We start from the raw sequence: 27,739 nt of genomic DNA on the forward strand, positions 1-27,739 counted from the left end.
TGGCAGATTGGATTCAGAATTGGCTGTCCCTTCGAAGACAAAGGGTGGTAGTGGATGGAAAATATTCAACATGGTGCTCAGTTATGAGTGGTGTACCACAAGGATCTGTCCTGGGTCCTCTTCTGTTTGTGATTTTTGTAAATGACTTGGATGTAGGAGTGGAAGAGTGGCTTAGTAAGTTCGCGCACAGTACGATGGTGGGTCGAGTTGTGGATAAAGCGGAGGCCTGTTCGAGGTTACAAAGGGACATTGATAGGATGCAGAGCTGGGCTGAGAAGTGGCAGATGGAGTTTAACCCTGAAATGAGTGAAGTGATTCATTTTGGAAGGACAAATTTGAAAGCAGAATACAGGTTAATGGAAAGATTCTTGGCAGTGTGGAGGAGCAGAGGTTATCTTGGGGTTCAAGTCCACAGTTCCCTGAAAGCTGCCACCCAGGTGAATAGATTTCTTAAGAAAGTGTATGGTGTGTTGGCTTTCATTAATAGAGGGATTGAGTTCAAGGGCTGGGAAGTTATGCTCCAGCTATACAAAAGCCTGGTTCGGCCACATCTGGAGTATTGTGTCCAATTCTGGTCACCTCATTACAGGAAAGGTGTGGAAGCGTTAGAAAAGGTGCAGAGGAGATTTACCAGAATGTTGCCTGGAATGAAGGGAAGGTCTTACGAGGAAAGCTTGAGAGAGCTAGGGCTTTTCTGTTTCGAACAACAAAGGATGAGAGGTGACTTGATAGAGGTGTACAAAATGATCAGTATAAATAGAGTGGACAGCTGGAGACTTTTTCCTAGGTTGGAGGTGGTTATTATGAGGGGACACAATAGACAATAGACAATAGGTGCTGGAGTAGGCCATTCGGCCCTTCGAGCCAGCACCACCATTCATTATGATTATGGCTGATCATCTACAATCAGTGTCCTGTTCCTGCCTTATCCCCATAACCCTTGATTCCACTATCTTTAAGAGCTCTGTCTATCTCTTTCTTGAAAGCATCCAGACAGTTGGCCTCCACTGCCTTCTGGGACAGAGCATTCCATATCCACCACTCTCTGGGTGAAGAAGTTTTTCTTCAACTCTGTTCTAAATGGTCTACCCCTTATTTTTAAACTGTGTCCTCTGGTTCTGGACTCACCCATCAGCGGAAACATGCTTCTTGCCTCCACAGTGTCCAATCCCTTAATAACCTTACATGTCTCAATCAGATCCCCTCTCATCCTTCTAAACTCAAGTGCATACAAGCCCAGTCGCTCCAATCTTTCAACATATGATAGTCCCGCCATTCCGGGAATTGACCTTGTGAACCTACGCTGCACTCCCTCAATAGCAAGAATTTCCTCCTCAAATTGGGAAACCAAAACTGCATGCAATACACCAGGTGCGGTCTCACCAGGGCCCTGTACAGCTGCAGAAGGACCTCTTTGCTCCTGTACTCAATTCCTCTTGTGATGAAGGCCAGCATGCTATTAGCTTTCTTCACTGCCTGCTGTACCTGCATGCTTGCTTTCATTGACTGATGTACAAGAACACCTAGATCTCGTTGTGCTTCCCCTTTACCTAACTTGACTCCATTGAGATAGTAATCTGCCTTCCTGTTCTTGCCACCAAAGTGTATAACCACACATTTATCCCCATTAAAGTGCATCTGCCATGCATCCGTCCACTCACCTAGCCTGTCCAAGTCACCCTGTCTTCTCATAACATCCTCCTCACATTTCACGCTGCCACCCAACTTTGTGTCATAGTTTTAAAGTGATACAGTTTTAAAGTGAGCGGAGGTAGTCATAGGGGAGACATCAGAGGTAGATTCTATACTAAGAGTGGTAGGGGTGTGGAATGCCTTGCCAGAGAGGGTAGTGGAGTCAGCCTCATTAGGGGCATTTAAGCAGCTATTTGATAGGCATGTGGATGATAGTGTAAGGTAAGGGTGGAGGTTAGATAGACCATAGGTTTAGGGTAAAAGTTTGGCACAACATCAAGGGCTGAAGGGCCTGTACTGTGCTGCCTATGTTCTATGTTCTATTCCCTCCAGAGCCCATCTACACAGTGACCGAGTTGAAAAGACTGTTGTTCTGAACTTTTTATTTATTTGTTTTTCTAATTTGTTCCTGCAATCTGTAATGCTGTACTTTTTATTTCTTTATTTTTCTAGGACAGGTGATTCTCATGAGCCAGCAGCAAATTGACAATTGACAGTGACTGTTGATTGCTCAACAGCTTAATTCATTAATGTGCAAACTCCCATCTTACCAAATTCACCAAACAAGTTGGATGTCAGGAAAATGTGACAAAAAAAAAGTACGTGCTTGGCTATTTAGCTGACTGCTTGGTCCGACAGCCTTTCAAAAATGTGATCAAGAGATAATGGGAACTGCAGATGCTGGAGGATCCAACATAAAGTGTGAAGCTGGATGAACACAGCAGGCCAAGCAGCATCTCAGGAGCACAAAAGCGGACGTTTTGGGCCTAGACCCTTCATCAGACAGCACAAAAGCTGACGTTTCGGGCCTAGACCCTTCATCCCGAAACATCAGCTTTTGTGCTCCTGAGATGCTGCTTGGCCTGCTGTGTTCATCCAGCTCCACACTTTGTTATCTTTCAAAAAAGTGGTTGGTTTTCGACAGGAAGGGAAATCAAGGAGAAGAAGCACTGAGATAACAAGGTGTAGAACTGAATGAACACAGCAGGCCAAGCAGCATCAGAGGAGCAGGAAAGCTGACATTTCGGGCCTAGACACTTCTTCAGAAGCACCATTGTCTTTTGTTTTGAACACCTCTTAGCATCTGGCTTCAAGCACATACAAATTCTCCAAGTGTATTGTATGGCTTACGATACCCAATTTGAAAAACAGGGAATCATTATCACTATACAAGTGAAATCTCAATCAGCTGTCCACTTGGGATGGTGCAGTTGTAAAAATTCAGAGAAGAGATAGACAATCAAAGGATTGGATGAAATAGCATTTCAGGGATAACAAAGTATGGAGCTGGAGGAACACAGTAGGCCAGGCAGCATCAGAAGAGCATGAAAGTTGACGTTTCGGGTCGGGACCCTTTCCTCTGAACTTTACCTCTCCCCTGATGCTGCCTGGCCTGCTGTGTTCCTCCAGCTCCACACTTTTCTCTGACTCTAGCATCTGCAGTTCTTGCTATCTCTCAGCATTTTAGGGAGCTGTGTTATCAGGACGTTGTCAGATTCCAGTTGGAGTTAAAACCAACTCCAACTCAGCCAAAAGGTGAGTTAAAAAGTAGCAAGATATGTTTGTTATTTGTTGCCAGCATATGACTGTTGGAGATTTTTTTCTAGGCAAAATATCTATTGATGGTATCTTGAAAGCATTCAAATTATTTAAAAGCATTGAAGCTTGGGTCAAAAGAGATACATATGAAATGTTACATGTATGACTTATTTAACTGATGTTGAAAATGTTTAGGTTTTAGACAAGAACGTATGTTTGTTTGAAATAAAATGCATTTAAAAACTCAGGTAAAACCTGTGTGCACTAGTTTTCCAGTTGAATTACCAATGATCTCCTTAGGAACAAAAGGATTATGTCATGCTGTCAAACTGCGAATAAGCAGTCAATAAAAAGTTTATATCAGTATAATTCACGTTAACAAAAATTATAAACAAAGTATGGTCAGAATACAGGAAAATAATTTATTATTGGGAACAAAGAAGCAGTCACAGTATGAAAATTGAATCTTATTATACAAGAAGAAAATCTAGCAGCTGCTAGATCTTTCCTAAGGCACTAATCATTACTAGGGACTGGCTAGTACACAGTTTTGTAGCCCATGGCTAGCTTCCTAAAACAGTTCAAGACCACATACCAAAGAAACATCATGTTATAGTGAAACTTACAATGAGTTTATGTATTCCGGATGTATTTCTAGGACATAATCTAAAACAGAATGCTATGCAAATAAACCTATTAACTCATGTTGTCCTTTTAATTTAATACTTGACTAATTAGTCAATGATAATGGAGTTAACAACAAAATACCTGGCATCTTTTACAGTTCATTACTATGTTAGATTAAAGTATATTGATGTTGTAAGGTCAACAATTTATTTGCTTCTAATGTTAATTGCGTCCCCTTTGTACTGAATTTGTTTATTTTTCATTTGCTCTAAGAAAAGAGGTGAGGAAATATTAAAAGGTTTTAATTCATTGAAATGCTGGAAATTTGCTGGCACAAGTAAGTGTAGAAATTTAGTAAAATAAAACTACTGCATATTAGATATAAATGAGCAATATAGATGAAAACAAAACTTCATATGCGAGGATATCTCAAAATGCTTCACAGCAAAACAGTCTATTCTTGCAATTCAGTCACTGCAATTTTGAGGGCAAACAACAAACAACTTATTCCCTGAATCATGAGGGAAGTCCTCAATCTGCTACAATTTAACATTGTCATCATTCTTACATGTAACAACTTCCACATGTTTTCACGACATCCCATTACATATTTTGATTGTAAACACAAGTTATTTTGATAGAGGAATTGAAAACATTTTCAAATCAGATTCAAATCATTTTCAAACAAGTACATCTTTAATTCGAATATATCAATCCTGACATACAATTGGGTATTACTGAAAACAAGATATCTTCTCAAAGTTTTGTACCGTACTCTATGTACAATTTGCAAAAAATGCCAATTCAAGGAAAAACCATATTTTTACTGCATGAGAGGAAAATATTGGTTGATTGGCAAGATTGACAATTGACAGTTAACTGCTGGGCCTGTTTAAATTTTAACAGGGCAGGTTGACTCTAATTGATCAGGGCATTGTCCTATGAAATGAACCAGTGAATTGCTATCACCTATTTTCATCGAATCCCTAGAATGTGGAAACAGGTCTTTTGGCCCAACACGTCCTCACTGAGCCTTACAGCAAACCCCCCTGCCCAACCCACCTAATCTACACATCCCTGAACACTACAGGGAACTTAGGCTGGCCGATTCACCTAGCCTGCACATCTTTGGACTGAGGGAGGAATGCAGAACACCCGGAGGAAACCCCTGCAGACACAGGGAGAATGTTCCACACACAGACAGTCACCCGAGGGTGGAATCGAACATGGGTGCCTGGCACTGTGAGGCAGCAGTGCTAACTACTGAGCCACCCTGCTGAGAAACAGTACATATACATATTCTGTCTGCAAAGAACAAGGTCTTATATTAATATCTCCTGCATACACAACTGCACCATACTGTAAGACTGACAGACAAGCACAGAATCCTTAGTGTGGAAGTAGGCCATTGGGTCCACACTGACCCTCCTAACAGCATCACACCCAAACCGACCCTCTATCCTATCCCTATAACCCTGCATTTCCCCATAGCTAATCCTACTAGCTCGACATCCCTGGACACTACAGGCAATTTAGGCTGGCCAATTTACCTAGCCTGAACATCTTTGGACTGTGGGAGGAAACGAGAGCACCTAGAGGAAATTGACACAGACATAGAGAGAACAAGGAGACTACACTCAAGACAGTTGTCAAAGGTGACATTCCTGACTTGTTTTTCAGTGAAATTCCTTGTAAACTCACAGTTGTCCAGCAAATTTTGTCCAGTGCAGAACCACATCTAATGTTGGACACAATGTTGCAGGTTGGGCAAATCAGTATCTTGCTTGTCGTGATCAGCTGAAAGATTTGCCAGGTGATAGGATCTGCCAATTTAGGACAGACAGCCTACATTAGTCATTCACCTTCTGTGCTTTCTGGTTCTCAATCTTTCCTATATTGGGAACATCTTTTACAACCTGCTCTGTCCAGATGGCTCTTGATTTTGAAGGAAGGGGTTTCAGGATTTTGATCCAGTGACAGTGAAGGAATGGCGCTATAGTTTTCAAATCACGATGGTCTGAGACTTGAAAGAGAACTTTCAGGCAGCGTTCCCATGCATCTGTTGTCCTTATTCTTCTAGATGGCAGTGCTCAAGATTTTGAAGAGTGTCCCAGGAGGTTTAGTGAGTTGCTGCAGTCAATTTATATCAGTTACACATTACTATTAACTGTACATCCTTGTTGGAGGAAGCAGATTTCAAGGTGATGAATGGGGTGCCAATCAGGCATTTGCTTTAATTTCAAATAATGTTAAGCTTATTGAGTCTTAAGAGTCATACAGGACAGAACCAGACCCTTCAATCCAACCAGTCCATGCAAACATAATCCTAAACTAGCCTTACCTGCCTGCTCCTGGCCCATATCCCTCCAGATGTTTCCTATTCACGTACTTATCCAAATGTCTTTTAAATGTTGTAATTCTACCCATATCTGCCACTTCCTCAGGCAGTTCGTTCCACACATGAACCATGCTGTGTGATTAAAATTTCTCTCCTCCTAGCTTAAAATGTGTCCGCTAATCCGGAAATGGCCATCCCAAGGAAAAGACAACTACCATGAAGTCTATCTATACCTTTCATTATTTATAAACTTCTTTCAGGTTACCTTTCAAACCTCCTATGCACCACTGAAAAAGTCACAGCCTTTCCATATAACTCAAACTTTCCATATTTGGCAAAATCCTGATAAATCGCTTCTGAACCCTCTCCAGCTTGACTATATCCTTCCTATAACTTGCTGGAGCTGCATTCATCACAGCAAATGGAGAGTATTCTGTCACAGTCCTGACTTGTGCCTTCTGGTTGGTAAACAATTCTCCATCATTCCCTCTAAACTGCTCCTGCATTACAGATTATTTATAATGGATGGTTCAATTGCCTTTCTGGTTCATAGATTTACTGAGTACCTTATTATCCAACATTTTCTGTTGATTTTAATCAGGTTTCCAGCAACTAGAGTATGCTGTCATTTGCTCCACGGTGCAGATTTTTAAATACAGAGATATATGTATTGACAGACAACCTGAGGGTTTTGATAACAAAGTGTGGGGCTGGACGAACACAGCAGGCCAAGCAACATCTTAGGAGCACAAAAGCTGACGTTTCAGGTCTAGACCCTTTTTTCTGATGAAGGGTCATCTTTTGTGCTCCTGAGATGCTGCGTTCATCCAGCTCCACACTTCGATATCTTGGATTCTTCAGCATCTGCAGGTCCCATTATCTCTGAGTGTTAATAGTTGGGAACCATGGGAGGCGTGGCCACATAGTATCACGTGATCGAAAGGAAATCCGTCCCCCTTCCAACGTAGGATTGCGTCCTGAAAGTGCGCCTGCTGAAGGGGATATTGCGCAGCTGCGTCGTGAAGGTAAGTGGGATAGTACGATGCTGTTTAAACCCAACCGTCAACGGTTGGCACGTGTGTCTCAGCCGGTCAGACATGGCGGGGGATCGCTGATGTTACCGTCTGTATCTTCAGCTATTACGAGTGGAAAATGGATTTTTTATTATTTGGGCTGAGTCGATTGGAGGGGATTTAGATTACTTGCTGATGTCATGCGCAACCTAATTGCAATCGTAAATCCATCCACTGTTTAAGTCTATTCTCACATGAATTGGCAAAGAAGTTGCAACTCACTCCTGGCTGTAACCCCTCTTGCGTGTTTGCGACGTGCAGCACTCTCATTCAAAGTCTCACACCTAAGACAGTGACAATACCAAAGTGATTCCAACTTCCCACTCAAGATCCAGAAGAAATAGCGGAGGGTTAACAAGGTGTGGAGCTGGATGAACGCACCTTCTAGACACCTTGTTACCTCATTTCACACTACCTGTTTGTTAGTCATTGAACCCAGCCTAATCGTTATCAACTCCTTTGTCTATCCAGTTGCTCTTCTCTTTCTTCGGGCTGTATCCTTTATCCTTTGTTTACTCCCTACCCCGGCACCCTCCCTATATTCTCCCTACAAACCGATGTTTTCCGCAGCTACTGTCAGTTGTGAGGAAGGGTCTCTAGACTCAGAACTTAATTTTGATTTCTTCACAGATGCTGCCAGACCTGCTGAGCTTTTCCAGAACCTACTGGTTTTGTTCCTGATTTACAGCATCTGAAGTTCTTTTGGCTTTTATTGCAATAGTGTAATTGGATATTGTTTGCTGGCCTCCGATTCAAGATAACATCTACTTAAAATCACAAGTTTTTTTCAAGCAAACAAGCAAGAAAGTTCTTGACTTTTGGGCATTTTGCCTCTTACGGTCCTGAAATGATGAGATCTGGAGTGCAGGATTTGTTGTTTTTTTTATTCCCCCTCCTCTACTACTGATCTTCCTCATCTTTAAGGCATTTGAACATAAAGTATTATGCAGTTTGATGGACCAGTTGTTGCCATCTTGAATGATTCACAAAATCTCCTGCAGTGTGGAAGAAGGCTATTTGACCTATGAGTCCGTATGGAGACGTGGGAAAAATGTGCTAACTCCACACAGTCGCTTGAGGCTGGAATTGAACCTGGGTCCTTGGCATTATGAAGCGGTAGTGCTAACCACTTAGTCAGTGTGCTGCCCAACATAGCAATTGGTGAAAAGCTCCTTCCAGTCATTAGAATCAATGCTGTCATGCTTCAAGTTTTAATGCATTGTGATATAGGAAACTGAGTGTTTGCAATATGTACCACTCAATATTGAAAAAAAAAGTTAGTTTGAGAGTAGGCAATTTAGTTGATAAGTGCACTTTGTTTTCCAAAGTATTCAGGAATGGCATTGAATGACAAGTGGGTGCATTCACGTTTAAATCAACTTTATTAAGTCCAAAGAGACAATGATGATCATCAAAGGTACACTGAACTGAACAAATTTGGCAAACATTTTCAGTAACTATGCTACCTTATTTTTTAAAATTTAAGCCTTTCAATTCATTTCTGTATTATTTACTGCAAAGACACTAGACTGTAGCAACTCTACAGCCACCCGAAGTCATTGAGCCAGAATCAAATATCATCAATGATATGCTGTTTCACTAAATAAGAAAATTCTACTATCCTAAATCCACGATAAAATCCTCCTTATGAAGCGTAGCATACAAAAAACTTAGCCATATGCAATTGGGCGCACAGTGGCTGAGTGGTTAGCACTATTGCCTCACAGTTTCGATTCCACACTTGGGTGACTATCTGTGTGGAATTTGCACATTCACCTCATGTTTGTGTAGGTTTCTCCCACATTCCAAAGATGTTCAGGTTAGGTGGATTGGACATGCTAAATTGCCAGTAGTGTCCAGGGTTGAGGAGGTTGGGTAGATTAGCAATGGGAAATGCGGGGTTACAAGGATAGTTTAGGGGGTGGGGTGGGTTTGGGTGGGATGCTTTTCGGAGATTTGGTATGGGCTCAATGGGCTGAATGACTTGCTTCTTCCCCACTGGGAATTCGATGATTCATTTCAGCATTATGGAAAATTGTGATAAGGCAGGAGGTTGTCTCCATGTTGACAGGTAGAGAAAGCTGTTTGTGTGGCAGAATTGCAGTGTTTGGGTGTGCAGTCTGTGCAACAAATGAAGCAAAGCTGAAAATATGAAGAGTTTTAGACTGTAAATAATAAATATTGCAAGCTAAACTTTTGATTTCCATTGTCTTGCTCATTTATGTGAAGAAGTACTATGGTGGGAAGTTTTCTTGCCTGATCCGTTCAATATACACTGTGAAATGGGTACATACAGAATAGCACTCCAGCTCTCCCCAGAAATGTACCTGTACAGTATAGCTTGGTATTACATCAAAACCAAAGTGGGATAAATGATTTTACAGAATTTTAATGTCCAATACACAGTATGAATCTCATACCCAAAACTGTAGGCCCTGCATGAAAAAAAAATACAAGCCCAAACCAGAAAACAAGATCTCTTTTCAAATCCGCAATCATAAGAAGGCCCTTCTTTCTTTCCAGTGTTGTCTTACTCATCCTTTTCATTTTGCTTTCCATCCCATTCTTGCCTTCCTCCAAAGCTTAAAAACTAGAAGGATTCAGCTTGGCTATTCAAATTTTCTCAACTTTCTTTGCTTTTGTAACCTTCCAATCTGGAAAGCTTTGATTTTCAGAAGGGCTAATGGGCAAGCTATGCTGTGTGTTTGAGTCATGTGTCATTTCAAACACATGCAAGCGATTTTAACATGTATTTGTTTTGATTTCTGATGAACAACCTGAATGTTGCCTATGGGCAAAGCCCAAGTTTATAGTATCCAACCCTTGATAGGGATGCTAATGTATTACATGCAAGCCATCCTCATCTTTTTATTTTGACAATAGAAAATTTTTTGCATGACTGGCTGAAAAATTGTCAAAAAGAAAACAGTACCTGTCTCAGTTTTTCTGAAGACCTTGGGCATTTCCTGGACTAACTCAGTGCCCTCAAACTTCACCCAAGTGGTTATTAACCATCTGAGAGTTGTGATGATGTTGGAGCTACTTATACCTTTATGCTTACCGAACTCCATGTGCATACATGACAGGTAACATGTAGGCCACACAGGTGCAACTCTCCAACAAGAGAATCTAATCCCCTCTGCTTGTCAATAGATGTGTCATTACTGTTGTCTACTCTCCCCACCAAAACTTGGGGTAGCAATGGGAAAGAAAGAAAGGGTTGTTTCACCATTGGCTGGGCCACCTTTATTGCCTAACCCCAGTTGAAACGGTGATGGTGAGCAGCCTTATGAACTGCTGCAGTCCGCTTAGTGTAGGTGCACGCACAATACTGTTGGGGGGGGGAGTTCCAGGATTTTGACTCAGAGACACTGAAGAAACAGTGACATATTTCCAAGTTTGAATGGTGAGTAGCTTTGAGAAGAATTGGTGAGAGGCACTGTTCCACACATCAGCTTCCCTTGTCCTACATGGTAATGGCCATGGGTTTGGAAGTGCAGTATAAGGAGTTTTGGTGAATTTTTTGGAGTATCCTGTAGATGGTGCACATTGCTGCTAATGAATGTTGGTGGTGGGAGTGATTGTGGATGTGATGCCACTCAAACAGGCTGCCTTGTCCGAGATGTTGTCGAGCTTGTTGAGTGTTATTTGAGCTACAATTAGCTGCAAGTGGGAGGTATTCCATCACACTTCTCACTTGTACATTTTTAGATACACAGACAGTTCCCGTGTTGCAAATCGGTTCTGTTCATGTGTCTGTTTGCAAGTTGATTTGTGCACAAATTGGAATATAATGCAGGGTAATATAAAACAGCCACTCTTCAGTGTGAGAAAAAGCTTATATTGCGAATCTTTAAAATTATACTTCTGTATGGGATAAGGCAGGCATTTGTACATCAGGGACCCCTTTCACTGTGGTGTGAAATTAAAACAGATGTAAACGTGAAGTGGGAACCCTGAGTTTTCATACATCCCAGTTCAGGTGTCAGTTAACTTATGCCCAGACTATTGTTGAAATCAAAAATGAATTAATGTAGATTATTTTGAATTTCTGAGTCATTCATGGTCAGTGGCTCAATTTCAAAATGTGTAGTTGACTTATTAACTGAACCATTGGAGGAATAACTCTTAAAATAATTACAAAATGTCAGGGATAATGCAGTTGCGGAGTGGTTTCCGTGTGCTTGCCTTCTTCAAACTTAATGCCTGCATTTTTCTTTTATCTTCCAGTTCGAAGTGTTGGTGGAAAGTGGTAGCAAATGGCTTTAGAAAAACTGGAAGGAGTAATTGAGCGATGTGTAAGTACTGGCAGTTTTTATGATCCTTTCATTATGTTATGATTCATATTTGATACAAAGGCACAATTACATCTTAGAGATGATGATACAGCAATGCTGCAAGTAATAATCCAAAATTTTTTTTGTTTAACAATCCTAAATGTTGCCAAATTTGAAACATCTTCCAGCTAGACCTCTGACCCTTCAAGTACTATATTTATATAGCAATTAACATAGACATTCAATCTTCGCAGACACTTGGGACCAAATTTTGAACCAGGAAATTTCCCAACTTGCCAGAATACCCTTAGATTAAAAAAGTAACAAAAACTTTTGATTCAGGAGATGCGACTGAGGGTTGAAGTTGAGCTCGCTGATCCTGGAAGCAGACATGGGTGGCCAAGGGAATGGGTGTACACCAAAGGGAGCCAGTTAGAAGGCTTGTCTTTGTTTTCGAGGAATTTACCCCGTTGTTTCAAAATCAGACTGTAGAAAATTAGTATTTCGTCTTGTTGTGAAATATTAATATTTGCAAATGTAACTAATGAAAGGTCTAACTTTTGAAACTGAACTACAGGATATTTTTTCGGGTGATAGAAGCTGACCTATTATAGTCACTGACTGCAGAAGGAAGCATGAAGGAAATCTAATTATTTTGATATTATTGTAACTGGCTTCAAACCTAGTTTCTAGGAATGAAATGTAGACCAGTAATGCATAATAATAGCAGCAGTTTTGGGCCCTGTATAGGCCTTGTATTCTAAGGAAGGATGTGCTGGTGTTGGAGAATGTCCAGAGGATGCCTACAAGAATGATTCCAGAGTGATGAGCTTATCATATGAGGAGCGGTTGAGGACTCTGGGACTGTACTGCATGGAGTTTAGAAGGATGAGGGGCTCTTGTTAAAACATACAAAAAGACTTGGAGGCTTGGATAGGATGGATATGGAGAAGATGTTTCCACTAGTAGAAGAGTTTAGGACCTGAACGCACAGTCTCAGAGTAAAGGGACAATTCTTTAAAACTGAGATGAGGAGAAATTTCTTCAGCCAGTGGGTGGTGTATCTGTGGAACTCATTGCAACAGAAGGTGTGGAGGCCAAGTCATTGATAGGTCCTGAATTGGTAAGGGGATCATAGGTTGCAAGGAGAAGGCAGGAGAATGGGGTTGAGAAACATACCAGCCATGACAAAATTCCTGTTCCACTCCTTTTTTTAAAATTCATTCATGGGATAAGGCCATCACTGGCTAGGTCAGCATTTACCTCCCAGCCCAGAGAGCAGTTACGAGTCAACCAAATTGCTGTGAGTCTGGAGTGACATGTAGTTCAGACCAAGTAAGAATGGAAATTTTCTTTCCTAAAGGATATTAGTGAACCAGATGGGTTTTTCCAACAATCGACAATAGTTTCATGGGGTCATTCGATTCTTAATTCCAGATTTTTATTGAATTTGAATTCCACCCTCTGTTCTGGCAGGATTTGAACCCATGTCCCCAGAACATTACCCGGCTCTCTGGATTAATAGTCCTCTCTATCTTTTCGTCTGATAACATTTATATTCTTCGAGTGTAGTTGACCATCATAATGCTATATGCAAATGTTTTACTTTAGGTGGTATCAGTTAAAATTGTCTGAAGTTGCTTTGCACTTTATGTGGAATGAAAATGTTATTTTGCTCGTTTTAGCGTGGCCTACCTGAAATAGAATTTAAAGAAGAAGATCACAGTGTTTTTCAGTCAGCAGCCTGCCAATGCCTGGAAGAAGGGCACACAACTAGACTTTTGGACATTCTGCAAGATGAGAAAAACAAGGTTCTATTATTATTTTTTAACATGCCTAATCTGTCTTTATAAATATACTATTCATTTATCTCACATCTGTCAAAAAGTAAGTAGGTGAGCAACGTGGACAAACATCTTGCTTTGAAGCTTTGGACTTCTATATCAAGCATTCTCACACAGTATCAATATTTCAGAAGCAACAAACAATTAAGTATATCAAAATGCCATTATGACACAGTTCTTCTACTGCGTATTGTTTTATTTTGGGATTAATTAATGAAGTAAAGCAGTCTCTTCATGGAGAGGTCCTTTTAAATAGCAGTAGATAACTGTGGAGTTAATTTGTATTTTAATAATATTGCTCAACTTAACTTCTCTACAAAGCAATACCACCAACAATGTAAAAATTCTTCACAACTACACTGAAATTACAGCTAAGAACGTATTTAAGAAGACACTGAATGTGACCCGCATGCACAACCTTGTGATTTTGATTTGAAAATGAAACATACTACTTTTTAATCATACTTATGAAAAACAAAATAGGACCCCTTGAGTCTGCTCTGCCAATTAATAACACCTGTTTGTGCTTTAAGTTCCATATTCTCATCTATCTAACAAGAATCTATCCATCTTAGTTCTAAAAATATTCAGTGATCTGCGCCCACTCTTTTCTGAGGCTGAGTTCTAATGTTGGTCAAGTCTCTGAGAGAAAAACACTCTTATCATCTCTGTTCTCAAAGTGTTGACCTTAATTTTAAAACAATGCCCCGTATTTCCGGACTGATCCAAACATCTAATACCTTGTGAAAATCGTTTAAAAATTTTATGCACTTCAGTCGTTACCCCTTGCTCTTAAGAACCAAAAGAACTGTAGATGCTGTAAATCAGGAACAAAAACAAAGTTGCTGGAAAAGCTCAGCAGGTCTGGCAGCATCTGTGGAGGAGAAAACAGAGTTAAAGTTTTGGGTCTGGTGACCCTTTCTCAGAACTCAGTTCTGAGGAAGGGTCACCGGACCCGAAACGTTAACTCTGTTTTCTCCTCCACAGATGCTGTCAGACCTGCTGAGCTTTTCCAGCAACTTTGTTTTTGTACCCCTTGCTCTTCCAAGTTCTTAGAAAGAAGCCTTAGCCTGTCTAACCTTTCCTCATAAGTCAACCATTCATTCCATGTGTCAATCTAGTAAACCTCCCCTGAACTGTCTCTGAAGTACTTCTTTCTTTCCTTTATAAGGAGACCAAAACTGCACAATACTTAAGATGCGGCCAGACAATGCCCTGTCTGACTGAAACATGACGTCCTTACTTTTATGTTAATTTCCTCTTGTGACAGAGGGTGGCATCCTATTAATCTTCTTGATTACATATAAACCTTTTGTGAATTATGCACTAGAATACCTAAATCCATTTTTTTGTTTAATTCACTCATGGGATGTGAGTATCATTGGCTAAGCCAGCATTTATTGCCCATCCCTTAAAGGTAACGGTGATCTGCCTTCTGAAGTGCTGCAGCCCATTTGTGCAAGTAAACCCACAATACCACTAGGAAGGGTGTTCCAGGATTTTGATCTGGCTACACTGAAGGAATGGTGATATATTTCCAAGTTTGGATTCTGAGCGCTTTGGAGGGGAACTTGCAGGTGGTGATCTTCCCATGTATCTGCTGCCCTTGTTCTTCTTGATGAAAATGGTCATGAGTTCAGAAGTTTCTGTCTTAGGAGCCTGGTGAATTTCAGCAGTGCATATTACAGATGATGAACACTGCTGCTACTGAGGATCTGTGATGGACTGAATGTTTGTGGGTGTGGTGCCAATCCAGCAGGTTGCTTTGATTCTGAATGGTGTCGCATTTCGAGTGTTGTTGAAGCTGCACTCATCCAGGTAAGTGGGGGAGTATTCCATCGCACTCCTGACTAAGGACTGTATAAAGATAAAAGTGAAGAAGTATAATTGAGCAAAGATGAGTGGGAAGCTGGAGGACTGGGAAGCTTTTAAAGAGCAACAGCGGATAACTAAAAAGGCTATACACGAGAGAAAAAATGAGCTATGAAGGAAAACTGGCCAAAAATATAAACGAGGATAGTAAAAGCTTTTTTAGGTATGTGAAAAGAAAAATAATGGTTAAGACTAAAATTGGGCCCTTGAAGTCAGAAACGGGTGAATTTATTATGAGGAACAAGGAAATGGCAGAAGAGTTGAATAGGTACTTTGGATCTGTCTTCACTAGGGAAGACACAAGCAATCTCCCAGATGCAATAGTGGCTGAAGGACCTACGGTAATGGACAAACTGAAGGGAATTTATATTAGGCAGGAAATGGTGTCGGATAGACTGTTAGGTCTGAAGGCCGATAAGTCCTGGGACATGATGGTCTGCATCCCAGGGTACTTAAGGAGGTGGCTCTAGAAATTGTGGACGCATTGGTAATTATTTTCCAATGTTCTATAGATTCAGGATCAGTTCCTGCGGATTGGAGGGTGGCAAATGTTGTCCCACTTTTCAAGAAAGGAGGGAGAGAGAAAACAGGAAATTACAGACCGGTTAGCCTGACGTCAGTGGTGGGAAAGATGCTGAAGTCAATTATAAAAGATGAAATTACGACTCATTTGGATAGCAGTAACAGGATAGGTCAGAGTCAGCATGGATTTACGAAGGGGAAATCCTGCTTGACTAATCTTCTGGAATTTTTTGAGGATGTATCTATGAAGATGGATAAGGGAGAACTAGTGGATGCAGTGTACTTGGACTTTCAGAAAGCCTTTGATAAAGTCCTGCATAGGAGATTGGTGAACAAAATTAGGGCATGTGGTATTGAGGGAAAAATACTGAGTTGGATTGAACATTGGCTGGCTGACAGGAAGCAAAGAGTAGTGATAAACAGGTCCCTTTTGGAATGGCAGGCAGTGACCAGTGGGGTACCACAAGGTTTGGTGCTGGGAACGCAGCTGTTTACGATATACATTAATGATATAGATGAAGGCATTAGAAGTAATATTAGCAAATTTGCTGATGACACGAAGCTGAGTGGCAGTGTGAAAAGTGAGGAGGATGTTATGAGAATACAGGGTGACTTGGACAGGCTAGGTGAGTGGACGGATGCATGGCAGATGCAGTTTAATGTGGATAAATGTGTGGTTGTACACTTTGGTGGCAAGAACAGGAAGGCAGATTACTATCTCAATGGAGTCAAGTTAGATAAAGGGGAAGTACAACGAGATCTGGGTGTTCTTGTACATCAGTCAATGAAAGCAAGCATGCAGGTACAGCAGGCAGTGAAGAAAGCTAATAGCATGCTGGCCTTCATCACAAGAGGAATTGAGTACAGGAGCAAAGAGGTCCTTCTGCAGTTTTACAGGGCCCTGGTGAGACCGCAAATATTTGCTAATTAAGTGATACTTGATAGCCCTGTTGATGATACCTTCTATCAGTTTATTGATGATTGAGACTAGACTGGGGTGGTAACTGGCTGGATTGGATTTGTCTTGCATTTTGTGTATAGGACATAACTGGACAATTTTGTCATCACTGTGCTGGTACTGCTTGGGTAGGGGAATGGCAAGTTCTGTGCAGTTTTGGTCTCCAAATTTGAGGAAGGACATTCTTGCTATTGAGAGAGTGCAGCATAGGTTCACAAGGTCAATTCCCAGAATGGCGGGACTATCATATGTTGAAAGATTGGAGCAACTGGGCTTGTATACACTTGAGTTTAGAAAGATGAGAGGGGATCTGATTGAGGCGTATAAGATTATTAAGGGATTGGACACTGTGGAGGCAGGAATCATGTTTCCGCTGATGGGTGAGTCTAGAACCAGAGGACACAGTTTAAAAATAAGGGGTAGGCCATTTAGAACAGATTTGAGGAAAAACTCCTTCACCCATAGAGTGGTGGATATATGGAATGCTCTGCCCCAGAAGGCATTGGAGGCCAACTCTCTGGATACTTTCAAGAAAGAGATGGATAGAGCTCTTAAAGATGGTGGAATCAAGGGTTATGGGGATAAGGCAGGAACAGGATACTGATTGTGGATGATCAGCCATGATCATAATGAATGGTGGTGTTGGCTTGAAGGGCCGAATGGCCTACACCAGTACCTATTGTCTGTTGTCTGACTTGGGCCTTGTAGATGGTGGACAGGCTCTGGGGAGTCAAGATGTGAATTACTCACTGCAAGATTCCTATTTCCTGAACTGCTCCAGTGGCCACAATACGTATATGCTAGTCCATTGCATTTTCTGGTCAATGGTAACCCCCAGGATGTTGATACTGGGGGATTCAGTGATGTGATCCCATTGAATCTCAGATTTATTTTTGATATTTATGGGGTGTGAATTTTACTTGCCATTTGTCAGTCCAAGCCTAGACATTGTCCAAATCTTCTTATATATGTGCATGGATAGTTTTAGTACTGGAGGAATCGCAGATGTTGTTGAATGTTGTGCAATCATCAGCGAACATCCCCACTTCTGACCTTGTGATGGAAGGAAAGTCATCAATTCAGCTTAGGATGGACACTACCCTAAGGAACTTCTGCAGAGATGTCCTGGAGCTGAGATGACTGACCTCCACCCACCATAACCATTTTCCTTAGTGATAGGTTTGAATCCAATCAGCAGGAAGTTTTCCCCCAATTCCCATTGACTGCAGTTTTGCTAGAGCTCCTTGATGCCATGTTTGGTTAAATGCAGCCTTAATGTCAAGGCTAGGTTACTAGGCTACTGTCAAGGTTACTTTCACTTCTGGAATTCATTGCTTTTGTCCATGATTGGATCAAGACTGCAACAAAGTCAAGGAGCTCAGTGGCCCTGGTGGAATCCAAACAGAGCAATTAGTGAGCAAATATTTGCTAAGTAAGTGACACTTGATAGACTTGTTGATGATACCTTCTATCACTTTATTGATGATTGAGACTAGACTGGGATGGTAATTGGCTGGGTTGGATTTGTCTTGCATAGGACATAACTGGACAATTTTGTCATCGCTGTTCTGGAACTGCTTGGATAGGGGAATGGCAAGTTCTGGAGCACAAGCCTTTGACACTAGCAGAGATATTGTCAGGGTCCATAGCCTTTGTAGTTTCCAGTGTCTCTGACTGTTTTTTCATATCAGATGCAGTGATTCAAACTGCCTGAAGATTGGCATCTGTGTTGCTGGAGACTTCTAGAGGAGGGCAGAATGGATCACCCACTTGGCACTTCCAGCTGAAGATTATTTAAGTAATATTCTCCTTTTTCTTGCCAAACGACTTTTCATTTTCAATATTATATTTCCATACACTAGATTTTTGCCCATTATCTCGACATAGTCATATCTGTCTGCAACCTCCTTATGTCTCTCCCAGAACATATTTTCTTCTTCATTTTGGTGTCATCTATGAATTTTGCTGCTATGTCTTCACTCCTCCATCTAAGTCATTGATATAAATTGTAACAAGTTAATGTGGAACTTGACATGTCACATCCTACCAATCAGAAAAAGACCCATATTATATATACTGTCTGCTTTATGCCAGCCACCCAATCTTTTATCCATGTTCATATACTACCCCCTACACCATAAGCTTTTATTTTCTGCACTTGTGGCATCCTATCAAATGCCTTCTGGAAAACCAAGTATTGAACATGTATGGCTATCCTTTATCCAGAGTGCATGTTACAGCTTCAAAGAGGTCTAACACATTGGTTAAACTTGATTTTACTTTAATGAAACTATGCTGATCCTTCCTGGTTACGTTGAGATTTCAAAGTGTGCAGGTGTAAACTCATTCATGATTGATTATAACATCTCTCTGTGACAGATTTCGGGCTAACAGGCCTGTGGTTTGCTGTTATGTGCTTCCCTCCTGTCTTGAATAGAAGGATTATAATTAAAATTATAATGTAAAGTTAAATCATGTTGTAGTCGCTGTTACCTTGTGGAAACCCATACAGATACAGGGAGAATGTGTAAACCCCACACAGACAGCACTGTGAGGCAGCAGTGCTAACCGCTAAGCCACCGTGCTGTTCCAAAACCATAAAGCACTTGGTATTCCCAGTTGGTCTCCTATCCAAGAGCTAACCAGGCCTGAGTCTGCTTAGCTTCCAAGATAAGATGAGATCGGGTGTTTCAGACTAGTATGGCTGTAGGCTATTGCCATTGTATTTTTTAAAAGATCCAATTAGCCATTATGCTGCAGTTGTCACAACTGCTCCATACCAGGACAACTTCACCCTTACTAGCAAATGTTTTGTGAAGAAATCACTATCTCTAACTGTTAGACCAGTTTGATTTACCATTTTATCATCTGTTTTGTTTTTTTACCTTGCCCTCATTTAACATCTTACAGGACTTTGTTATCTGCATGGGCTGGAATGTTGTTGGTCCTATTGTCAGTTGTGCTTTGAAAGACCAGCAAGAAACTGAGCACAAGGAAAACTGCTTGAAAATACTCAACCATGTAGTACAAGTAAGTGAGTGTACTAGGGAAATATCCATATATCAGACTGCAAATCTTCTTGTATTTGTTGTGTATTTTAAGAGCAAATATCTTCCACATTAAGATATCTGAAGCCGTTTACAATCTATTAAATATTTTGAAGTGCAGTTAGTTATTATGTAGACACAGGTGCTAGCCAATTTGCACAATACAGGGCTCAAGATTAACAATAAGTGAGTGAACAACTATTTACACAATCTTGGAAGCGTGCAGTGTAGTGAAGATCAGTGGGAATCCGGAGGATTGGGAACCCTTTAGAAATCAACAGAGGATTACTAAAAAATGCAAGAGAGGGGAGAAGATGAAAAATAAGGGTAAGCTAGCTAGTAATATAAAAGAAGATTGCAAGAGTTTGTTTAGATATCTAAGAGGTAAAAATGGACATTGGACTACTGGAAAATGAGGCTAGAGGAGTAGTAATGGGGAACAAAGAAATGGTGGAGAAACTGAATGGGTACTTTGCATCAATTTTCACAAAATCAGAGTAACATAGCAAAACCTCAAGAGAGTCAGGGAGCAGATGTGAGTGTAGTGGCTATCACTAAGGAGAAAGTATTGGGGAAGCTGAAAGGTCTTATGATGGGTAAGTGACCTGGACCAAATGGACTGCATCCCAGAGTTCTGGAGGATATGGCTGAGGAGATTCTATAGGCATTGGTGGTGATCTTTCAGTAATCACTGAAGTCAGGGAGAGTGTCAGAGGATTGGAAAATGGCTAATGTAACACCCATGTTTAAGAAGGGAGGGAGGCAGAATACTGGAAACTGTAGGCTGGTCAGCTCAATGTCGGTCATTGGTAAGATTTTAGAGTCCGTCATTAAAGGTAAGGAAGGGTGTAGCAAAAGAGGGCTGAGTCAGCACGGCTTCGTCAAGGGAGGTCATGCCCGACAAATTAGTTATAATTCTTTGAGGAGGTAATGAGCAAACTAAACAAAGGAGAGCCAGCTTATGTAATCTATTTGGATTTTCAGAAGCCTTTGACAAGGTATCACACAGGAGGGTGCTAAATAAGGTAAGAGCCCATGGTGTTAGGGGCAGGGTACTGGCATGGACAGAGGATTGGCTGCCTGGAAGAAGACAGAGTGGGATAAATGGGTCTTTTTCAGAATTGCAGCTGGTGATTAATGGATTTCCACAGGGGTCAGTAGTGGGATCACAACTATTCGTAGTTTGTAGTTAAATTTGCAGATGACACAAAGACAGGTGAACATACAGGTAGTGTTGAGTGAGCGGGGAGGCTGCAGAAGGACTTGGACAGGTTAGGAGAGTAGGCAAAGAATTGGCAGATGGAATACAATGTGGGAAAATGTGAGGTCGTACACTTTGGTAGGAAGATTGGAGGCATAGACTATTTTCTAAACAGGGCACTTCAGAACTCTGAAGCACAAACTTTGATGAGTCACAGGAGCCAGGGTGGTTAAGAAGGTGCTGAGCATGCTTGCCTTCATTGCTCAGACCATTAAGTATAGGAGTTGGGATATTATGTTGAGGTTGTGCAGGATATTGGTGAGGCCGCTTTTGGAGGGCTGTCTATAGTTTTGAATGCTCTGCTATAGGAAGGTTACTATTAAATTGGACAGGGTTCAGAAGAGATTTACAATGATGTTATCGGAACTGGAGGCTTTGAGTTATAACGAGAGGCTTGATGGGCTGGGATGGTTTTCACTGCAGCGTAGGAGATTATAGAGGTTATAAAATCATAAGGGGCATAGATAAAGCAAATAGCAAAGGTTTTTTCCCTGTGACGGGGGAGTTCAAAACTAGGTGGCATATTTATAAGGTTGGCGGAGAAAGATTAAAAAGGGATCTGAGGGGCAACTTTTGCGCACAGTGTGGTTTGTATGTGGAATGAACTGCCAGAGGAAGTGGTAGATGCAGGTACAGTTGCAATATTTTAAAATCATTTGGACAGGTACATGAATAGAGAAGGTTTAGAGGGATATGAGCCAAATGCAGGCAAGTGGGACTAGTTTAGTTCGGTTGTCGTGGATGAGTTGAACTGAAGGTCCAATTTTGGGCCCCACATCTCAGGAAGGACATACTAGCCCTGGAGCGTATCCAGCAGAGGTTCACACGGATGATCCCTGGAATGGTAGGTTTAGCGTATGATGAATGGCCAATGATCCTGGGATTGTACTCATTAGAGTTTAGAAGGTTGAGCGGAGATCTAATAGAAACTTGCAAGATAATATATGGTTTAGAAGGAGTGGACGCTAGGAAGTTGTTCCCATTAGGCGGGGAGACTAGGACCCGTGGGCACAGCCTTAAAATTAGAGGGGGTAAATTTAAAACTGAAATGAGACGACTTTTCTTCAGCTAGAGAGTGGTGGGCTTGTGGAATTCATTGCCGCAGAGTGCAGTGGAGGCCGGGACATTGAATGCCTTCAGGGCAGAGATCAACAAATTCTTAATCTCAAAAGGAATCAAGGGCTACGGGGAGAGTGCAGGGAAGTGATGTTGAAATGCCCATCAGCCATGATTTAAATGGTGGAGTGGACTTGATGGGCCGAATGACCTTACTTCCACTCCTATGTCTTATGGTCTATTTCCATGCTGTATGACACTATGACAAAGGGACTTAGAGTGCTCGTTCAGGATCCTGTTACGGCTAATTTGCAGATTCAGTTGGCAGTTAAGAAGGCAAATGCAATGATGCCATTCATTTCAAGAGGGCAAGAAAACAAAAACACAGATGTACAGCTGAGGCTGTATTTGGAATATTGTGAGCAGTTTTGAACCCCATATCTTAAAAAGGATGTGCTGTTGGCATTGGAGGGCCTCCATAGAAGGTTTACAAGATTGATCCTGGGGATGAAGGGTTTGTCATATGAGGAGTGGTTGAAGGGCCTGGATCTGCATTCTATGGAGTCTAGAAGGATGAGGGCATGGAGAAGATATTTCAACAAGTAGGAGATTCTAGAACCAGATGGCACAGCCTCAGAGTGAAGGGAAGATGCTTTGGACCCAAAAATGAAATGACAAGGAATTTCATCAGCCAGCGAGTAGTTAATCTGTCGAACTCATTACTGCAGAAGACTTTGGAGGCCAAATTGTTGAGTGTGTTTAAGATAGGTTCTTGATTAGTAGAGGGATCAAGTGTTACAAGAAGGTGGGAGAATGAGGTTGTGAAAAATGTCAGCCATGATCAAATGACGGAACAGACTTGACAGACCAAATGGCCCAATTCTGCTCCTGTATCTTATGGTATATTGCTGATCAAGAGAAAATTGTTAACTCAGACACTGGGATTATTTAACCTTTCTGCAAAAGTCACAGAGTCCTACGGCATGGGGACAAGCCCTTCGGCCCAAACTGGTCCATGCTGACGAAAATGTCCATCCGCACTAACCCCATTTCCCTGCACTTGGCCCATATCCTTCTAAATCTTTCCTATCCATCTATTCATCCGAATGCCTTTGAAATGTTGCTATTGTGCCCACCTCAACCACTTCAACTGCCAGCTCATTCCATATGCGTACCACCCTCTGTGTAAAAAGAAAGTTTCCCCTCGGGTCACCGTGTATTCTTTCCCTTCTTACCTTTAAATTCATGCCCTCTCGTCCTCAATTCCCCAACCCTGAGAAAAAGATTGAGTACCTTCAGCCTATTCGTGCCTCACATGATCTTATACACTTCTATAAGGTTCCCCTCTCAATCTCCTACACTGTAAAGATAAAAGCCCTGACTTGCCTAACCTGCCCCTATAACTGAGTCCCTACAGTCCTGGCAACATCCTTTTAAATTTCGTCTGCACTGTTTCCAGTTTAATAACATCCTTCCTTATAGCTAGGGGACCAAAACTGAACACAATACTCCAAGTGCATCCTCACCAACATCCTGTATAACTGCATCATAAATTTGTTAGAGTTCATTGATGAAGTGCCCAGGAAAGTTGATGAAGGCAGGGCAGTAGACGTAGTTTATGTAGATTTCATTAAGGCTTTTCATAAGTTTTCACATGGTAGGCTGCTCTGGAAGTTCCCAACTTCTATACTCAGTGCCTTGACTAATGAAGGCCAGTATGCCTAAAGCCTTCTTTACTTCCCTGTCTACCTATGACTCTATTTTCTGAGAACCATACACCTGAACTCCAAGGTTAGTCTGTTGCACTACAGTCCTTAAGGCCCTACCTTTCACCATGAAACTCCTTCCTTGATTTGACTTTACAAAATGCAACACCTGACACTTCTCTATATTAAACTCCATTTGTCATTTCTTGGCCCACTTCCCCAGTTGATCAAGATCCCACTGCAATTTCTGATAAAATTCCTCAATGCCCAGAATACTGCCTGTTTTAGTGTCATCCAGAAAGTTACTAATCATGCCTTATACATTCTGATCCAAGTCATTGATATAGATAACAAACAGCAATAGGCCCAGCACTGACCCCTGAGGCAGACCCCCAGCCGCAGGGCTCTGGTGCAACAAACATCCTTCCATTGTTACTCTCTGCTTCCTAATGTCAAGCCAGTTGTGAATCCAGTTTGCCAATTCACCCTGGATTCTGTGCAATCTAACCTTCCAGAGCAGCCGATCATGTGAAAACTTATGAAAAGCCATAATGAAATCTACATAAACTACATCTACTACCCTGCCCTCACCAACTTCCTGGGCACTTCATCAACGAACTCTAATGAATTTGTGAGGCATGATCTCCCAAGCAAGAAGCCATGCTGACTACTCCTAATCAAATGCTGTTTTCCAAATGCATGTGTATCTTATCTCTCAGAATCTTCTCGAGTAACAGACCTACCTCAGGTGTTAAACTCACTGATCTATAATTTCCAGGTTTTTCTCTGCAGCCCTTCTTGAATAAAGTCACAACATTCGCTATCTTCCAGTCTTCCAGGATCTCATCTTTGGCTAACAATGATGCAAATATGTTTCTGCAATTTCTTCTCTAGCTTCTTGCAGGGATCTTGGATGTATGTGGTCAGGACCAGGAGATTTATCTACCTTCATACGCCCTAATACTTCCAACACCTCCTCTACTATGATATGGACTGTCTTCAAGATAGTTCCACAGATGTCCCCCAGTTCCTAAGTCTTCATGTCTTTCTCCACGGTAAACACAGAGCAGAAATATTCATTCAAGACTTCGACCATCTCCTGCAGTTCCACAGACACATGTCCACTTTGGTCCTTGAAGGTTCTGATTCACTCGCTGGTCATTCTTTTCCCTTTAACATACTTGAAGAATCTCTTTGGATTAACCCTGATCTTTTCAGTGAAAGCTATCTCATGTCGCCTTTTCGCCCTCTTGATTTCCTCCTTCAGTAAACTCCTATATCCCCTATAAGTTTCCAGGAATTCCCTTGATCCCAGCTGCCTGTGCCTGACTCGTGCCTCTTTTTTTCCCTGGTCAAAGCTTCAATATCTCTTATAATATAGGGTTCCCTACTCCTGCCAACCTTGCCCTTCGCCCTCACAGGAATATAAAGAACTTGAACTCTAGCTATTGCATTTTTAAAAGCCGTCCACTTTCCAGAGGTCCCTTTGCCTGCAAACAAACTACTCCAATCAATCCCTGCAAGCTGCTGACGAATTCCATCAAAATTCACCTTGCCCCAGTTTAGAACTTGAACCAGTAGACAAGTTTTGTCCTTCTCCATAACAATTTCAAAATTAATAGAACTATGGTCACTGGCCCCAAAGTGCTCCCCTACTGTCACCTCAGTCACCTGTCCTGCCCTATTTCCCAAGTGTAGATTGAGTTTTGCCCCTTCCCAAGTAGGACCCTCTATATACTGCTTGAGGAAACTTTCCTGAACATTAACATATTCCACCCCATCTAAGTCCTTAACACTTCGGCAATCCCAGTCTATGTTAGGAAAATTTAAATCCCCCACTATGACAACCCTATTGCTTCTGCAGTCTCCCTAATCTCCCTGCATGCTCCTCTAATTCCTGTTGACCATTTTAGGGGCCTATAGTACCACCCCAACAGCATCACCATCCCCTTCTTATTTCTTTGCTGCACCCACAAAACCTCACTGGATGATCCCTCAGTCATTTAATCTCTGACTACAGCTGTGATACCCCCTCAATCAAAAATGCAACCCCCCCCTCCACTCTTTCCTCTGCCTCTGTCCCACCTAAAGCATCTGTACTGGCACATTAAGCTGCCTGTCCTGCCCCTCCCTTAGCCATGTTTCCGTGATGGCTATAATATCAGAGTCCCACATACCTGTCCACATCCTGAGTTCATCGGCCTTACCTGTCAGCCCTTTTGCGTTGAAATAGAAGCAGCCTAATCCCACGGGCATTCCTTGCTCCCTGTCATGTTCCAGCTTGACTTGTCTCTTCAACTTGCTATTTCTGATTACTGTTCTCCTTCCAGCCCCACACTTGCCTCCCTGCACTTGAGGATCTCACCCTACTGCCAATCTAGTTTAAACCCTCCCTTGCAGCACTAGCAAATCTGCCTGCCAGGATGTTCGTCCCCCTCCAGTTCAGGTGCAAAACACCTCTCCCAAACAAGTCACCTCTGCCCCAGAAAAGATCCCAATGATCTGGGTTCTGAATCCCTGGCTCCTGCACCAATTCTTTAGCAACCCATTCATCTGCCATATCCTCCTGTTCTTACTGCCACTAGCACGTGCCACTGGACGTAATCCGGAGATTACCACTGTCAAAGTCCTAGTTTTTAACTATTTTCCTAGCTCTTTATAATCACTTCGCAGGATCTTGTTCCTGTTTCTACCTTTGTCATTCATGCCAATGTGTACAATAACTTCTTGCTGTTCACCTACCCCGCCTCCCCGAGAATGTTCTGCAGCTGCTCTGAGACATCCTGGACCCTCGCACCTAGGAAGCAACACACCATCCTGGATTCCCGTTTGCGTCCACAGAATCTTCTTTCAGTCTCCCTAATTATCAAATCTCCTGTCACTTATGCCCAGTTTAGTTTTACTCTTGCCTGCTATGCCCCAGAGCCAGTCCCATTCAATAAGAGTGACCATACTTCAATGGGTTTGAAGCAATTTGGGCTATCCTGAATTGTGAAAGATGCTACATAAATGAAAATGGCATTTCTTCGAGGGTCATGAATTTGTGGCGTTCTCTTCCGCTGGGCTCCGTGAAGGCAGGCTCATTGAATATTTTTAAAGCTGAGGTAGATTTAGATTCTTGATGAAAAAAGGGAAAAGGAATCAAACATTAGGGGCAGCTAGGTGAGTAGATTGAGACCACAGTCAGGAGATCATTGTGGTCAAATGGCTTACACCTGTTCCTAATTCAACTGCTTGTATGTTCATTTTATGGGAAACTTTGTTTTGTCAAGATTTTTAAATTTTTGAGGCGATCCGTGGCTTTCCCAGAAGTCAGGTCAAATTGGATTTCCATCAGAATGCATTGCTGATTAAGTTGGAGGTTATGAAACTCTGTCTAACCGCAATGTACAGTTAATGCAGTGACAGGGACATTGTGGGATGAAAATTCTATTGAGCAACTACCTCAAAGCATGATTGAATAATGCTAAACAAGGAGCATTTGACAAATACAACAGATATGACATTAATGGTTTATATTACTTAAAAAAAAACTCAAACGTTTAAATTGTATTCTGGAAATTGTATTAACTTAGCTGAAATTGAGATAAATTTGCTTCACAATCTGATGTGTTTTCCTTACAGATAAGTAACCCAAAGGAGCTTCTAGTGGGTTTACTTGAACAGATAGAGGAGTCTGTGGGAAATAACATCGCTAAAACAATCCTTTTGCTTCTGCAGCCACTTCAAAGAGGTAATTTGAAATAGTTTATAAATATGAGGATTTTATAGAAAACTATTGCATGATTTATTTCAATGCACGTTAAGACAATGTAGAATCAAATATATATCACAGCACCAGAGATTGTAAGCAGGGTCTTTGCATTATGGGGTAAGTTCAAATAGGGTCACAACCCTGCATTGGAATCAGTTACCGTGTCATTAATA

At 41.6% G+C, this 27,739-nt stretch overlaps 1 protein-coding gene across 3 annotated transcripts in view; it reads left to right on the plus strand.

The window, feature by feature from the left end:
* The first annotated feature begins 7,137 nt into the window (after positions 1-7,137).
* Positions 7,138-27,739, plus strand: part of glmna (glomulin, FKBP associated protein a) — a 70,162-nt gene continuing 49,560 nt past the window's right edge. Inside the window, exons 1-5 of one of the 3 annotated variants that reach the window (XM_059648080.1) lie at positions 7,138-7,221; positions 11,500-11,567; positions 13,232-13,357; positions 19,653-19,772; positions 27,437-27,545. In XM_059648080.1, coding sequence (XP_059504063.1) covers positions 11,529-11,567; positions 13,232-13,357; positions 19,653-19,772; positions 27,437-27,545 — 394 coding nt within the window. In that variant the 5' untranslated portion in view covers positions 7,138-7,221; positions 11,500-11,528. Of the gene's footprint in view, positions 7,222-7,287; positions 7,629-11,499; positions 11,568-13,231; positions 13,358-18,433; positions 18,541-19,652; positions 19,773-27,436; positions 27,546-27,739 lie in introns of those variants that run through there. The other 2 variants (XM_059648081.1, XM_059648082.1) reach the window with 2 other exon arrangements.

The sequence above is a fragment of the Stegostoma tigrinum genome, chromosome 8 (genome assembly GCF_030684315.1).
Source record: "Stegostoma tigrinum isolate sSteTig4 chromosome 8, sSteTig4.hap1, whole genome shotgun sequence".
NCBI lineage: Eukaryota > Metazoa > Chordata > Chondrichthyes > Orectolobiformes > Stegostomatidae > Stegostoma > Stegostoma tigrinum.